The sequence below is a fragment of the Coregonus lavaretus genome (assembly GCF_964263955.1).
Source record: "Coregonus lavaretus genome assembly, chromosome: 36".
Lineage (NCBI taxonomy): Eukaryota > Metazoa > Chordata > Actinopteri > Salmoniformes > Salmonidae > Coregonus > Coregonus lavaretus.
In genome coordinates this window covers 25,758,562-25,775,291 of record NC_140023.1, presented here as the reverse complement: position 1 = coordinate 25,775,291, position 16,730 = coordinate 25,758,562, and the positions used below count along the sequence as shown (strand labels likewise).

The window sequence follows — 16,730 nt, the reverse complement described above, 5'->3', positions numbered from 1 at the left end:
CGTTCTGTGAGCTTGGGTGGCCTACCACTTCGCGTTTACACTTCACAATAACAACACTTACAGTTGACCGGGGCAGCTCTAGCAGGACAGAAATATGACGAACTGACTTGTTGGAAAGGTGTCATCCTATGATGGTGCCACGTTGAAAGCCACTGAGCTCTTCAGTAAGGCCATTCTACTGCCAATGTTTGTCTATGGAGATTGCATGGCGGTGTGCTCGATTTTATACACCTGTTGCTGTGGCTGAGATAGCTGAATCCACTCATTTGAAGGTGTATCCACATTTTTTTAAATATACTGAACAAAAATTTTACCGCAACATGTAACAATTTCAAAGAGTTAAAGTGAACGTACAGTGGGGGAAAAAAAGTATTTAGTCAGCCACCAATTGTGCAAGTTCTCCCACTTAAAAAGACGAGAGAGGCCTGTGATTTTCATCATAGGTACACGTCAACTATGACAGACAAATTGAGGAAAAAAAATCCTGAAAATCACATTGTAGGATTTTTTATGAATTTATTTGCAAATTATGGTGGAAAATAAGTATTTGGTCACCTACAAACAAGCAATATTTCTGGCTCTCACAGACCTGTAACTTCTTCTTTAAGAGGCTCCTCTGTCCTGCACTCATTACCTGTATTAATGGCACCTGTTTGAACTTGTTATCAGTATAAAAGACACCTGTCCACAACCTCAAACAGTCACACTCCAAACTCCACTATGGCCAAGACCAAAGAGCTGTCAAAGGACACCAGAAACAAAATTGTAGACCTGCACCAGGCTGGGAAGACTGAATCTGCAATAGGTAAGCAGCTTGGTTTGAAGAAATCAACTGTGGGAGCAATTATTAGGAAATGGAAGACATACAAGACCACTGATAATCTCCCTCGATCTGGGGCTCCACGCAAGATCTCACCCCGTGGGGTCAAAATGATCACAAGAACGGTGAGCAAAAATCCCAGAACCACACGGGGGGACCTAGTGAATGACCTGCAGAGAGCTGGGACCAAAGTAACAAAGCCTACCATCAGTAACACACTACGCTGCCAGGGACTCAAATCCTGCAGTGTCAGACGTGTCCCCCTGCTTAAGCCAGTACATGTCCAGGCCCGTCTGAAGTTTGCTAGAGTGCATTTGGATGATCCAGAAGAGGATTGGGAGAATGTCATATGGTCAGATGAAACCAAAATATAACCTTTTGGTAAAAACTCAACTCGTCGTGTTTGGAGGACAAAGAATGCTGAGTTGCATCCAAAGAACACCATACCTACTGTGAAGCATGGGGGTGGAAACATCATGCTTTGGGGCTGTTTTTCTGCAAAGGGACCAGGACGACTGATCCGTGTAAAGGAAAGAATGAATGGGGCCATGTATCGTGAGATTTTGAGTGAAAACCTCCTTCCATCAGCAAGGGCATTGAAGATGAAACGTGGCTGGGTCTTTCAGCATGACAATGATCCCAAACACACCGCCCGGGCAACGAAGGAGTGGCTTCGTAAGAAGCATTTCAAGGTCCTGGAGTGGCTTAGCCAGTCTCCAGATCTCAACCCCATAGAAAATCTTTGGAGGGAGTTGAAAGTCTGTGTTGCCCAGCGACAGCCCCAAAACATCACTGCTCTAGAGGAGATCTGCATGGAGGAATGGGCCAAAATACCAGCAACAGTGTGTGAAAACCTTGGGAAGACTTACAGAAAACGTTTGACCTGTGTCATTGCCAACAAAGGGTATATAACAAAGTATTGAGAAACTTTTGTTATTGACCAAATGATTATTTTCCACCATAATTCGCAAATAAATTCATTCAAATCCTAAAATGTGATTTTCTTTCTAATTTTGTCTGTCATAGTTGACGTGTACCTATGATGAAAATTACAGGCCTCTCTCATCTTTTTAAGTGGGAGAACTTGCACAATTGGTGGCTGACTAAATACTTGTTTTCCCCACTGTATATAAGGACTCCCACATCACTGTACAGTTGTGGTCAAGTCTCAAGTATTGAGAATGACACAAATACTAATTTTCACAAAGTCTGCTGCCTCAGTTTTGATGATGGCAATTTACATATACTCCAGAATGTCATGAAGAGTGATCAGATGAATTGCAATTAATTGCAGTCCCTCTTTGCCATGAAAATGAACTTAATCCCCAAAAAACATTTCCACTGCATTTCAGCCCTGCCACAAAAGGACCAACTGCCATCATGTCAACGATTCTCTCGTTAACACAGGTGAGAGTGTTGAAGAGGACAAGGCTGGAGATCACTCTGTCATGCTGATTGAGTTAGAATAACAGACTGGAAGCTTTAAAAGGAGGGTGGTGCTTGAAATCATTGTTCTTCCTCTGTTAACCATGGTTACCTGCAAGGAAACACGTGCCATCATCATTGCTTTGCACAAAAAGGGCTTCACAGGCAAGGATATTGCTGCTAGTAAGATTGCACCTAAATCAACCATTTTTCGGATCATCAAGAACTTCAAGGAGAGAGGTTCAATTGTTGTGAAGAAGGCAAGGGCGCCCAAGAAAGTCCAGCAAGCGATTGTTTGGGGCATCCGGAAAACACCTTGTCCGGAGAAGACAAGGTGAGCGCTACCATCAGTCCTGTGTCACGCCAACAGTAAAGCATCCTGAGACCATTCATGTGTTGGGTTGCTTCTCAGCCAAGGGAGTGGGCTCACTCACAATTTTGCCTAAGAACACAGCCATGAATAAAGACTGGTACCAACACATCCTCCGGGAGAGCAACTTCTCCCAACCATCCAAGAACAGTTTTGCCTTTTCCAGCATGATGGAGCACCTTGCCATAAGGCAAAAGTGATAACTAAGTGGCTCAGGAAACAAAACATTGACATTTTGGGTCCATGGCCAGGAAACTCCCCAGACCTTAATCCCATTGAGAATTTGTGGTCAATCCTCAAGAGGCGCGTGAACAAACAAAAACCCACAAATTCTGACAAACTCCAAGCATTGATTATGCAAGAATGGGCTGCCATCAGTCAGGATGTGGCCCAGAAGTTAATTGACAGCATGCCAGGGCGGATTGCAGAGGTCTTGAAAAAGAAGGGTCAACACTGCAAATATTGACTCTTTGCATAAACTTAATGTAATTGTCAATAAAAGCCTCTGACACTTATGGAATGCTTGTAATTATACTTCAGTATACCATAGTAACATCTGACAAAAATATCTCATAACACTGAAGCGGCGACTTTGTGAAGACCAATACTTGTGTCATTCTCAAAACTTTTGACCACGCCTGTAGTCGACTGCTTCAGACCGCCCTCAGCTTCGGGAGACGCACTTAATTCTCTTTCTGATGTCCTGCACAAGCTCAATGACTCTGAATTCATTCTTTTAGGAGATTTGAACTGAGATATGCTTACATCTGTATCTAACTATTGTTAAGAAATGTCTGATTCTCTGAATCTTGCGCAATTAATTAACGTGCCTACAAGACCGAATCCCAGAGCACCTAACAAATCAACGCTGTTGGACATTCTTCTAACGAATACCCCTTACAAATACACATCTACTGGGATATTCTGTAAATGATGTCAGAGATAGCTGTGCAATTGATTGTGTTAGAAATACAAAAATGACCAATGTTATATATTTTTTAATACATTTCAGACCGTTTGTTGAGCAAGCGTTCTCACATGATCTGTACCATAATATTGACAGAGTAAGTCTGATTCCCGATGTTGACACTGCCTGCGACTATTTTTACAATACATTTCTGTCCATGTGATAAGCATGCCCCTGTGAAGAAATGTTGAATCTGTGGAAGGGACAATCCCTGGTTTTCAGATAATTTGGCAGAATTCATTAGAAAGAGGAATGTCTTTTGGGCTCAAGCTAGACACACAAATGCTCCTGTTGACTGGGCCTCCTTCAGAGCGCTAAGAAACAAAATGTACTTGATTGATCAGGAAGTCCCAATCAGATTTCTATCTAAATACAGTCAGAGAATCTAAACGACCCTACCAAGTTCTGGAAGCTAATCAAATCAGTGTCAGGTTTTAATGTATCCTCTGGCCTTCCTGACCATTTAATGATGGATTCTAATGAAGTGAAGGACAAAGCTGATGTTTTAAGGTTTTTTAACAAGCACTTCATATCTGCTGGTTCAGTTTATCCCTACCTCTTAAAGACAGCAGCTGGTATTATTACAGAACCTGTGGATCACATTTTCAACTTGAGTCTCTTGACCAATTCCATACCCAGCATTTGGTAATCAGCTTATGTCCTCCCACTACTAAAAGGGTGGAGATCCCTCAGATGCTAATAACTACGTCCTATCGCCAAACTCCCCATCCTGGCCAAAGTCTATGAATCCCTAGTGAACTCACAGTTAAAAAAGGTCTTAATTGAAAATTACATACGGAGCTGGTTCAGTCTGGCTTTAGATATGGGCACAGCACCACAACTGCAGCTATGGCAGTGGCAAATGGCATGAATACACTTGATAAAAAGCAACATTGTGCTGCTCTGTTTGTTGATTTATCAACGGCATTTGATCATGAATTGTTGCTAGCTAGACTCAGTAACATTGGTCTCAGTGAAGGGGCAGTAGATTGGTTTAGGAACCATCTGACAGAACACAGTGTGTATACAGAATGCTGACAATCACAAGTCTAGCTTTCTTGAGATTAAAAGAGGTGTGCCCCAGGGTTCCATTTTAGCTCCTGTGTTGTTCTCAATTTTTATTAATGATCTGGGAAATGGGATGCAACCAGCAAAGTTGCATCTACAGTGCATTCGGAAAGTATGGATTACATTTAAAAAAATTAAATCTACACACAATACCCCATAATGACAGTGAAAACTGGTTATAAATGTTTGCCAATTTATTACATTGATCATCCTTGAGATGTTTCTACAACTTGATTGGAGTCCACCTGTGGTAAATTCAATTGATTGGACATGATTTGGAAAGGCACACACCTGTCTATATAAGGTCCCACAGTTGACAGTGCATGTCAGAGCAAAAACCAAGCCATAAGGTCAAAGGAATTGTCCTTAGAGCTCCGAGACAGGATTGTGTCAAGGCTCAGATCTGGGGAAGGGTACCAAAAAATGTCTGCAGCATTGAAGGTCCCCAAGAACACAGTGGCCTCCAACATTCTTAAATGGAAGATGTTTGGAACCACCAAGACTCTTCCTAGAGCTGGCCGCCCGGCCAAACTGAACAATCGGGGGAGAAGGGCCTTGGTCAGGGAGGAGACCAAGAACCCGATGGTCACTCTGACAGAGCTCCAGTTCCTCTGTGGAGATGGGAGAACCTTCCAGAAGGACAACCATCTCTGCAGCACTCCACCAATCAGGCCTTTATAGTAGAGTGGCCAGATGGAAGCCACTCCTCAGTAAAAAAGGTACATGACAGCCCGCTTGGAGTTTGCCAAAAGGCACCTAAAGGACTCTCAGACAATGAGAAACAAGATTCTCTGGTCTGATGAAACCAGGACTGAACTCTTTAGCCTGAATGCCAAGCGTCACGTCTGGAGGAAACCTGGCACCATCCCTATGGTGAAGCATGGTGGTGGCAGCATCATGCTGTGGGGATGTTTTTCAGCGGCAGGGACTGGGAGACTAGTCAGGAACGTGGGAAAGATGAACGGAGCTAAGTACAGAGAGATCCTTGATTAAAACCTGCTCCAGAGCGCTCAGGACCTCAGACTGGGGCAAAGGTTCACCTTCCAACAAGACAACGACCCTAAGCACACAGCCAAGACAACGCAGGAGTGGCTTCGGGACATGTCTCTGAATGTCCTTGAGTGGCCCAGCCAGAGCCCGGACTTGAACCCGATCAAACATCTCTGGAGAGACCCGAAAATAGCTGTGCAGCGACGCTCCCAATCCAACCTGACAGAGCTTGAGAGGATCTGCAGAGAAGAATGGGAGAAACTCCCAAAATACAGGTGTGCCAAGCTTGTAGTGTCATACCCAAGAAGACTTGAGGCTGTAATCGCTGCCAAAGGTGCTTCAACAAAGTACTGAGTAAAGGGTCTGACTACTTATGTAAATGTGATGTGTTAATTTTTTTTGCTAACATTTCTTAAAACCCGTTTTTGCTTGGTCATTATGGGGTATTGTGTGTAGATTGAGGGGGGAAAAAAACAACAATTTAATCAATTTTAGAATAAGGCTGTAACGTAACAAAATGTGGAAAAAGTCAAGGGGTCTGAATACTTTCCGAATGCACTGTAATAACTGTTCCATTGTTGCAGCTTTACTGATATGACTGGGTGTTGAGTTATGTAGTCATAACACCTTTTCATGGGTTCATTGTTTATTAACCACAACTTTCCGTTTACATACAAAGTGTACATTTTTATCAATAAATGCCTCCCCACCAAAAAAACTAACAATGTCAATGTATGTATCATCAATGTAGGCCTACAATTGAAGCACTTTCAATTGCAGCTATACCTTCAAAATCACCAGAGGCAGGAAAAAAAGGAATCTTAAAAATAGCACAAGCAATGACAAAATATCTGATGTTATATACTTAAGAAAAAGTAAATCATTCAATACCAGTGGAGAACTAGGAGGATACATGTTGCTATTCTCTCTGGGAAACGTACTTACCTGTCCACCACAGAATAATACTAGTCCAGAGGGTGATGGGTTGGATGAATAGAGCAGACTAAAAGGACTGCAATCTAACTAGTTAAATGTTTAGACTGATTATAAGCATTCAGGATTGTGCCCGTTGAGAAAATACAAAAGGCAGAAGACAAAATTAGGTAACCAAATACTTTTGTCTTATTTTCATATTCCTTTAACAGCATGTTTGAATTGACATGTCTATGTAGGTAGTGTCCTAACCAGGAGAAGAGCAGCCTCTCAGTAGCATGATATTCAAGTGGGTGCAATGTTGTATGGTGTTGCAGATAGAAATGTGGTGTACACAGCCAACATGGTTCCTCATTCTGCTTGCCATGGAATCACATCTGTTCTACATAGTATCTTTCTATTCTGTCCTCCTGGATAAGAATTAGGTTAGTGGCTAATGTTCCTCAGCGCATCTAATGAAGTTGAGAAATAGAGCAGCTGTATTATAGCGGGAGTGCTGAAGCATCTAAACTGTTTCGGCCTATTTTCACGTTAGAAAAACTATTGAGATTAGGCACCTCTCTTGGTTTAAGAGCCAGAGCACTGGATTAGTGACAAAATCTAGAGACATTTTAGAGCAGATGGCCCACCTTTGAGGCAAGGTATGTTCGTTTTAGCGTGCACCGGGAGGGCGGAGTTTGCCCATTTGAGACCACCCAGGGCACCGGGCAAGCTAAAATGAACGCACCCATTCTCATGTTCCCTTATGTATTAGTCAGGTGGATTGACAGTAGATAAGAGTGCATGATAAATCACCTGTGATCTGCAGTACAGCGCAATAGGCCCCTTGGAGATATCCACAGGTACAAAAATGATATTGAAAGGCAATTAACCAAAAGGCAATAGAAAAGCAATATACAAACATAAAAAAGTACTGTAAAAAAGCATGGCCAAAAGCAAAGAGTTAAAGGAATAGACTGAGAACCATGTTTTTAGTGAGTGGAAACATACGTGACCACTTCCACATCTTCAAGGTTATCCATTTCTACTCAGGTGGGTTTCCAGAAAACAACTATCTACTAAAGTCTCCAGAAGTCTCCTTGAACACTCCAACATATGCTTTCCTCTGCATGTCTGACACTGTTTAAGTAAACTATTGAGGAACCTGTAACACACCACAAAGAGACAAATGTTTTTTCATACTCGGGAGTTAAACTCTACAGTATAGGTGGAAGCATAAACCACTCTTTACTCAGTAAGCTAGGGGGACCACCTGTTCAAAAGAGGCCCCTTTTTTTTTTTAAAGGACCCTTTTCCCCCAACTTCCCCCCCTGTCAGCTAGGCCTAACCAGAGTGCAGTGTCAGGATATACGACCAAGTCTCTAATCACTCCTTATTCTCTCTACACTGCACTACCTTCAACCAGACAAAAGTAATGTGTTACATTGAGAATAGGGTGCAATTTGAGATGCAGCAGTATCTAAATACACCCCCTGACTGTGAGAGACAGACGGACCCCCATTCAGCTGCTGACAGTCACGTCACAGGGTCTGAAAGGCTAATGGGAGCGGATGGCACCTGACCAGCTCCTACTTCCTGCAGCCGCATGGGGATCAGCCACTGCCACTCCATTCTGGAGACCAATGACGGAGGGAAATCGCCCGCCATAAATACACACGGCTTTACAGGGCTGCAGACGACTACTGTGGCTCTTACAGTTTTGGATTCTGTTTCAATCCGGCAGAGCTCTGGGCCTCTAGCGGCAGCACAGTGGATCTGTACAAGCTGCTGTGTTTCTGAACACTATCTAAAAAATGGGATGCCTCTAGCCTTGTCTAGTCCAGGTGGTTGAAGTATAAAAATCGTCAAGTATTGGTAGTTTTGTAAAGGTAACAGACAGTTATCCTTAGCCCAGATGACTGAAGCTCTCTATACAGCTCCGTGGTTGCTTGGGTCTCAGAAGCTGCGTCCCGTGATGACGTCGTTGTCCTCAGAGGATGCGGCCCATTATGATGATGTCTTTGGGGAAGCCCTCCATCTTGGCGACCTCGAAGCAGCCCAGCTTACTGTAGAAGTCTATCATCCTCTTGTCTGCCTGACGCACCTCACAGAACGCACCGATGGAACCTGGGGGGGGGGGGGGGTAAACAACAGCTTAACAACATAAGTAAGTAACAGTTACGTAACACTACTTAAAACCTGCAGATATGCTTAATGTACTATTATAAGGCTAATAATGTTACGTCTCTATGTATGACTCAAAATGGCTGGTACTTATAGTTAGGACCATTATGAGATGATAATACAACATTATAATAAGTGGGTCCTACATGCTCATGACAACCATCCTTATGCATTATAATTGGGATGCGGACAACTGAAGTCGATTCATAGATGGTTGCTAGGGACCATTCATAGATTAGCAAATGTGCTTGATTGATTGAGACAGGTTCTGTAGACACCACCTACCATTGGCCTTGAGGGAGGAGAGCAGGCATCCCATCATGCTCTTGGCCACGCTGGGATCGATGACCTTGGCATGGATGTCCATCTTAATGAGGGACGGGAAGTTGGAGAGGAACGACTCTGGGAGGCCCTCCTCCTCCTCATGGAAACTCAACATCATCTTCTACAGGAAGGGAAGAGAAATTGTTTGACATTTTAGTCATTGAGCAGACGCTCTTATAGCAACGTACAATAATACCCTTTTCAAACGAACAATGCCCACCTGAACGTACTGGCTCAGTTACTGTCCTGTCACAGGCCAGCCCAGTACAGCTCGGATTGGCTTGGCTCAGTTCAGTAGTGTGAAAGGGGTATTTGTGCATTTGACCAAAGTAGGCAGCAGATATCCCATTCATTGCACAACTTATTTTCAAAAATAAGTGTCACAGTGCTAGAATAAAGAAAGTTAAAGAAACTCAGTCAACCCAGTCTCCTACCTCAGCCTCAGAAAGGTCCTTCTGGCAGTCAGGCTTGTTGTATTTCTCCTGCATGGAGGGGATCCAGCTCATCTTACACTTCTTGACGAAGGGCTTGACGTCCACGGTGCCTAGAGCGTAACCACAGATCCCCTCCTCATCCTCCAGGACAAACCCATAGTCTGGACTCAGGTTCAGGAACCCTCCTACTAACCTGGAGAAACATACTGTTAGTTAGGTATACTACATTGAAAAGAAACTCCAGCACACTGATAATTTTGCTGCACAGATTTAATGAATCTTTTTACCAACATTTCAGTCTCAATTGAACATTCATTAGGTTGAATTGTCTCCATTTTAATTGTTTTCAAAATAATGTTGGGCGACAACTAAAATAAAAAAGTCCTTACCTGTCTCCTATGAGGTCTGGCTCCTCTCCACAGAAGGGCAGTTCCTCAACTCCTTCAGAGTACATCTCTCTGCAGATCTTATACACTGCATGCTGGAACACACACATACACACACACACACACACACACACACACACACACACACACACACACACACACACAGTTAGAGAGGACTAAGCACGTGGCACTCACAGGAATAGAGGAGACTGCTGACAGTCCAGGACGGATGAGCAGGCCTGCAGATGAGCCTAGAAGCCATGTTTAAAACTAGGATAGCTCAGATGGGAATACCAACAGCGTGCCGTTTCACCCAGTATGTTCAGCTAATCACTGACTGAATACAGGAATCATTGATCCAGGGGGGAAATTACACCCACCCATACACCCACTGATATAGAGGAAATCTTATCCATAAGACTCTCCTCACCTCATCTTTAGGATAGCAGGGCCTGATGGAATAGATTTTGGATGTTGGCAGTGCGGGGGGAGGCTGGAAGAAAAGATCGTTTGCCCCATCGATCGGCAAGAATCTCTGTCCGGGGATCAAAAGAAACAGTTTCAGTCAAACTGACACCAGGCACTGGGTCTCTGCATTCACCGTTTCAGACTTATTTGCTACTGCTGGGGACACTGTGGCACCAACAACAGCTGGATGTCAAAGGAAGGCTAAACCAGCCAATGGTCCAAGATTTGGAAGTAACGTTACTAAAAAATGGCTTCTGTGGCACTTTTGCTTGACAGTGAACAGCAGCAGCAAATCATCACATCTGTTCTTATGAGAGCATAGCGCATACAGAATGTTCTTTTTAAAACAGGAATATATTGGAGGAGCAAAGGCTTGGTCTCAGAAAGGTGCTGTTGGCTAAAGGAGATGTTGCTGCTCCATTCCCTGTGTCTGGTCTAAGGCATCGCTTAGCTGGCCCTCCTGTAGAGAGAAGTCATGATGCTGGCGCTGACAATGAGAAAACTCCAGGAGCAAAACTCCACAAGTAAAACGTTATTCTAACATACGACGCCTAGTGAAAGTCTATGCACCCCTTGCACAATCTTCACATTTTGCTGCCTTGAAATTACATTTAAAAAACACGTATTCCATTAGATTGTTTTCCTACTAATGTACACAACCTACTACACCTTTTCAAAGTGAAATTAATAAAATAAACAAAAAAACTTAGACGTCTTGATTGCGTATGTCTTCACCCCCCCAGAGTAAATACATGGTGGAAGCACCTTAAGCAGCCATTACAGCTGTGAATCATTTTGAATAAGATTCTACCAGCTTTGTACAAGTCCGTTGTTTTTGTCAAAATTGCTCCAGCTCAGTAAATTTGGTTGGGGATCATGGATGGACAGCAATATTCAAACCTTGTCTATGATTTCAAGCAGATTTAAGTCAGGACTGAGACTGGACCATTCAGGAACACTCAACACCTATTGGAAAGTAATTCTGGTGTGTATTTGGCATTTAAGAAATGTGTGTAATTGCCCCACTGAAAAAATACATTTCTATCTCAGGGTTAGGTATTCAGAAGACTGAGGCAGGGTTTCCTCTAACTTTTTATCTGGGCCTTTCTCCTTTTATATTTATTTTGATTGTGACAAACTCCCGAGTCCCTGCCGGTGACAACCAAAACAATACTTAGGAAACACAGACAATAAACAGCATTGCATTCACTCCACATTACTGGCCTGTATGACAAAAGTGAAAAGGAGGAATCCTGTGTTAAAAAATCCACTCCAAATCATCCATTCTGTTTGCATCAAGGCCATTAATTAATACTGCAAGACAACACATCAAAACTCTTTGGCCTAAATGAAAAACTACAGGCTTGGGTCAAATGCAATACAACACAGAGTGAAACCCTCTGTATTTTCAACTATTGTGGTGGCAGCATCATGTTATGGGTATGCTCGTTATCGGCAGGGACCGGGGAGTTTGTCAGGATCCCAAAAAATATGAAAAGGACCTAAGCCCGGCTTAAAAGTTGGAGGAAAACCCACCTCAGTCTTCTGAAAACCTAACCCTGGGATAGAGGTATTTTTCAATGACACATATTTTGGATGTCAAAGACACACCAGAATGGCTTTCCAAGAACTGTTGGGTGTTCCTGAGTGGTCCAGTCTCAGTCATGACTTGCATTTGCTTGAAAATCAAAAGACAAGGTTTGAATATTGCTGTCCATTTTCTATAATTTTTCTTTCACTTTGAAAATGTGGAGTAGGTAGTGTAGATTGGTTAAAATAAAAAATTAAATAAAAAAAAGGGATTCAATTAGATTTAAGGCAGCAAAATGTGAAAACTGTGCAAGGGGTGTAGATTTTCACTAGTGACAGTATATTAAACATTAGATACAGCTAAAGACCAAGTCTGGAACCAACAGAACCCTGAACATACTCTACCCCCAAGCCATAAGACCGCTAAATAGTTAACCAAATAGCTACCCGGACCATCTGCATTGACCTTTCTTGCACAAACTTTGACTCATCACATATGCTGCTGCTACCGTTTACTATCTGTCACTTTATTCCTAGTTATATGTACATACAGTGCATTTGGAAAGTATTCAGACCCCTTGATGTTTTCACATTGTTACGTTACAGCCTTATTCTAAAATTGTTTTTTTTTTTTTATTCCCTCAAATCTACACAATACCCCATAACGACAAAGCAAAAACAGGTTAACAATTTTTTGCTAATTTATAAAAATACAAAAACTGAAATATCACATTTACATAAGTATTCAGACCCTTTACTCAGTACTTTGTTGAAGCACCTTTGGCACCAATTACAGCCTTGTCTTCTTGGGTATGATGCTACAAGCTTGGCAGACCTGTATTTGCGGAGTTTCTCCCATTCTTCTCTGTATATCTTCTCAAGCTCTGTCAGGTTGAATTGGGAGCGTCGCTGCACAGCTATTTTCAAGTCTCTCCAGAGATGTTAGATCGGGTTCAAGTCCGGGCTCTGGCTGGGCCACTCAAGGACATTCAGAGACTTGTTCCGAAGCCACTCCTGCGTTGTCTTGGCTGTGTGCTTAGGGTCGTTGTCCTGTTGGAAGGTGAACCTTCAACCCAGTCTGAGGTCCTGTGCGCTCTGGAGCAGGTTTTAATCAAAAGATCTCTGTACTTTGCTCCGTTCATCTTTCCCTCAATCCTGACTAGTCTCCCAGTCCCTGCCGCTGAAAAACATCCCCACAGCATGCTGCCACCACCATGCTTCACCGTAGGGATGGTGCCAGGTGTCCTCCAGACGTGACGCTTGGCATTCAGGCCAAAGAGTTCAATCTTGGTTTCATCAGACCAGAGAATCTTGTTTCTCATTGTCTGAGAGTCCTTTAGGTGCCTTTTGGCAAACTCCAAGTGGGCTGTCATGTGCCTTTTACTGAGGAGTGGCTTCCGTCTGGCCACTCTAATATAAAGGTCTGATTGGTGGAGTGCTGCAGAGATGGTTGTCCTTCTGGAAGGTTCTCCCATCTCCACAGCGGAACTCTGGAGCTCTGTCAGAGTTACCATCTGGTTCTTGGTCACCTCCCTGACCAAGGCCCTTCTCCCTCGATTGCTCAGTCTGTCCGGGCAGCCAGCTCTAGGAAGGGTCTTGGTGGTTCCAAACTTCTTCAATTTAAGAATGATGGAGGCCACTGTGTTCTTGGGGACCTTCAATGCTGCAGAAATGTTTTGGTACCCTTCCCCAGATCTGAGCCTCGACATAATCCTGTCTCAGAGCTCTAAGGACAATTCCTTCGACCTCATGGCTGGGTTTTTACTCAGTTGGACCTTATATAGACAGGTGTGTGCCTTTCCAATCAATTGAATTTACCACAGGTGGACTCCAATCAAGTTGTAGAAACATCAAGGATGATCAATGGAAATAGGATGCACCTGAGCTCAATTCCGAGTCTCATAGCAAACGGTCTGAATACTTATGTAAATAAGGTATCTGTTTATTTTTAATAAATGTGCAAACATTTCTAAAAACCTGTTTTTGCTTTGTCATTATAGGGTATTGTGTGTAGATTGATTAAGAAAAAAATGAATTTAATCCATTTTAGAATAAGGCTGTAACGTAACAAAATGTGGAAAAGTGGAAGGGGTCTGAATACTTTCCAAATGCACTGTATCTAACTAAATTACCTCAGACCCCTTCACATTCATCGGTACTGGTACCCATTGTATATAGCAAAGTTATCGTTACTGATTTTGTATCTATTATTACTTATCTCTCCATTTTCTTTCTCTCTGCATTGTTGGGATGGGCCCTTAAGTAAGCATTTCACTGTTTGTCCACAACTGCAGTTTACGAAGCATGTGACGAAAACAATGTGATTCGATTTTTGATTGAAGACCAACCAAGTCTTTTAAAAGATCAACTGCTACAAAGTTGAAGAAGAAAAAAAACTGTTTCCAACTTGGGTTATCTGATCTTAGTCTAGGAATACCGTGTTTGCTCATGGAGTTTTTTGAGCGGGCTTTCGTTCTCGCTGGTGCTGCGATGCGATGCTTGCGTGTGCAAATGGGAGAATTTTGCACTGAGCTTTTCCTGCAAATAAATGACATGTCATGGAAATCTAACCCTAGCAATGCCACGCGGAGAATTAGTAGAATGCGTGCCCCATGGAAAAGCAGCATCTCCTTTGGGCAGTCGGCTGAGAGAAATTCACATTTTCAGAAAATGTAGGATTAGAAAAACACTGCCCTGGTGTGACTCCTTCAGCTTTTTATGGTGTCAGTTCACCCTTTCCCTTTTCAGACTGATCGGACCATACCAGATGCTGGTTGGATCAATGCCTTTAGAAACTCACAGGCACTCTGCCCAAGACATGGACTTATTATATAAATTATCGTACGTTTCGGAGGTATACCCCTTCCTAGTCATGATCAGCCCACCTTAGACAGACCAAACCCTTTCACATCTGCTGTGCGCAACAACCACTTTCTCTTCAACACAAGACTAAATACAATTTTCTTTACTAGCATTACAAACAGTTTTATGATCTGTGAAGTCAGTGCGTAGGTATATACCTGGAACTCTCCTGCTAGACCGCCCCTAAAGGCCCAAGGCTCTTGGTCTCCACTAAGGAACTGTGCAGTGGCCTGACTACGGCACCCTGTTAGGAGCACACAGAGCCGGAGGGACACAGCATTACCATGGGGACCAGAGATAAGACAAACTCGCTGACAGGTCGCGGGGTGGGGGGGATGGTTTGTGGAGGGTCTTAGGTTATCATTATTTTCCAATCACTCCAAAGAAAAGAAAATGCTTTTTAAATTATAAAAAGTACAATTTTATTTGTATGAAATGGGTTTAGTTGGACTTGGGGCTCGAGCAACTGAAGCTTACTTTGGTGTTTCTCAACTGGGAGGAATCATTGAGGTTATAAAGCCTGAATCAATTCGACAATCGACAGTCGGATTCTGGTTCACCTGCAGTGAAAGCTTCCAAGTCATTCATGCTCTAAATTGCCTAATCTGACCTTAGTTCAGTGTCTAGGGGGAACTCGTCCTACCGTGTAAGCTTCAGCTGCAGTTGCCCCACTGACCCCAGCACCTCATCTGAAGTAACATTCTCATCTAACCTGCCTTATCACATGACCAGGGAGCAGGACTCAAACCAGGAAGAAAGAGAGGCTTTTAAAAAACCTCAACTTAGAGAGGAGAGCGCTGTGCAAAGACAAAACTAAAAGGGGTGCAAAGTTTAGTGCACCTCAAACGGTCGCTTGATTGGGGAGTACTGTGGTGTTGGCACGCCGCTCCGTTCTTACGAGAGCAACTTTGAAACTACGATTGTCAGTCACACCTTTCAAACATTTGAATAGTTGCCATTGCGGTTGCCATCATTGGTTGCTGTGCCTGTGAAGCACTTTGTGACTAAAAAAGTGCTATATAGAGTAAGATCAGATTGATAGACGATACCAAACCTGGTGATGATGTCTCCTGTCATGTGAAGAGACAGACACAGCGCGAGAAGAGGACACGAGAGTCCACGCTCCTGCTATAACATATAGTAACAACCTCACCCTGACACCTAGAACACCTCCTCTGATGAGGCTGGCTCCACTCAGCATATAGATGCATCCACAGGGAGGAACTCACAGCTAGCTTTCAGGTGCTTGGGAGTAAAGCGCCACCATTCGCCAGTGGTTGACATCAAATAATTATTGGAGACACATATCTATGTTAATAAAACGACAGTTATTTCACAGTTCTGTTTGTCTCAGCGTGTCACGTTGCAATGTAAGTTGCTAGTCGCTTTCATGAACAAAACGACCAGTCACTTTCAAAGCAACATTTTGAAAATGTGGCGTAAACTGTAGTAGTAAACCCAGACTATGGGAGGATGGTAGAGAGACTAACATTCTGAACGCCAGATGTGAACCCCAGTGTGTAGGTGCATCCAGTGCTGGTTTAAGCCACTTCCATGAAAAGGCCTACTTGTAAAAACAAACATGTTAGAGAGAAACGAACGCTGTCAGAGAAAAGAAGATTTAAACACATTAACGTTTCTCTCTCGCTACTAACGTTGGCTGTGCAAAATGTGACTGACTTCCATCACCCATATCAAATATCCTGATCTGATATAAAAATCTAATAAAAACCAAATAAAAACAATAACCGATCAAAAAAGGTGGCCTGTGCAGACATTGGCCAGTGGTGATCCAATAGCAGTAGAAACTGGTACTGAGGATTTGTCCATCTGCACACGGTGAAGGGAGAGAACAGTAGAAGATGGTCATTAGTAAATGTGTCTCAGTAACAACACCAGGGAGGAGGTAAGACTGACTGCCGGCTGCACAGCTACAGACCAATAAGGGGACGGATACTTAGAATAGTGCTCTTTGATTGTGCCTCGAGCG

The 16,730-nt window shown here is 43.2% G+C and overlaps 1 protein-coding gene across 2 annotated transcripts in view; it reads right to left on the bottom strand.

Annotated features, from left to right (window-relative positions):
- Positions 1-6,274: 6,274 nt before the first annotated feature.
- Positions 6,275-16,730, bottom strand: part of LOC311111024 (protein O-GlcNAcase-like) — a 37,114-nt gene continuing 26,658 nt past the window's right edge. For both annotated transcript variants that reach the window (XM_084153716.1, XM_084153717.1), the window contains 6 exons: positions 14,899-14,984; positions 10,311-10,415; positions 9,884-9,975; positions 9,495-9,687; positions 9,022-9,181; positions 6,275-8,679 (listed from right to left, as the gene is read on the bottom strand). In XM_084153716.1, coding sequence (XP_084009842.1) covers positions 8,543-8,679; positions 9,022-9,181; positions 9,495-9,687; positions 9,884-9,975; positions 10,311-10,415; positions 14,899-14,984 — 773 coding nt within the window. In that variant the 3' untranslated portion in view covers positions 6,275-8,542. The remainder of the gene's footprint in view (positions 8,680-9,021; positions 9,182-9,494; positions 9,688-9,883; positions 9,976-10,310; positions 10,416-14,898; positions 14,985-16,730) is intronic.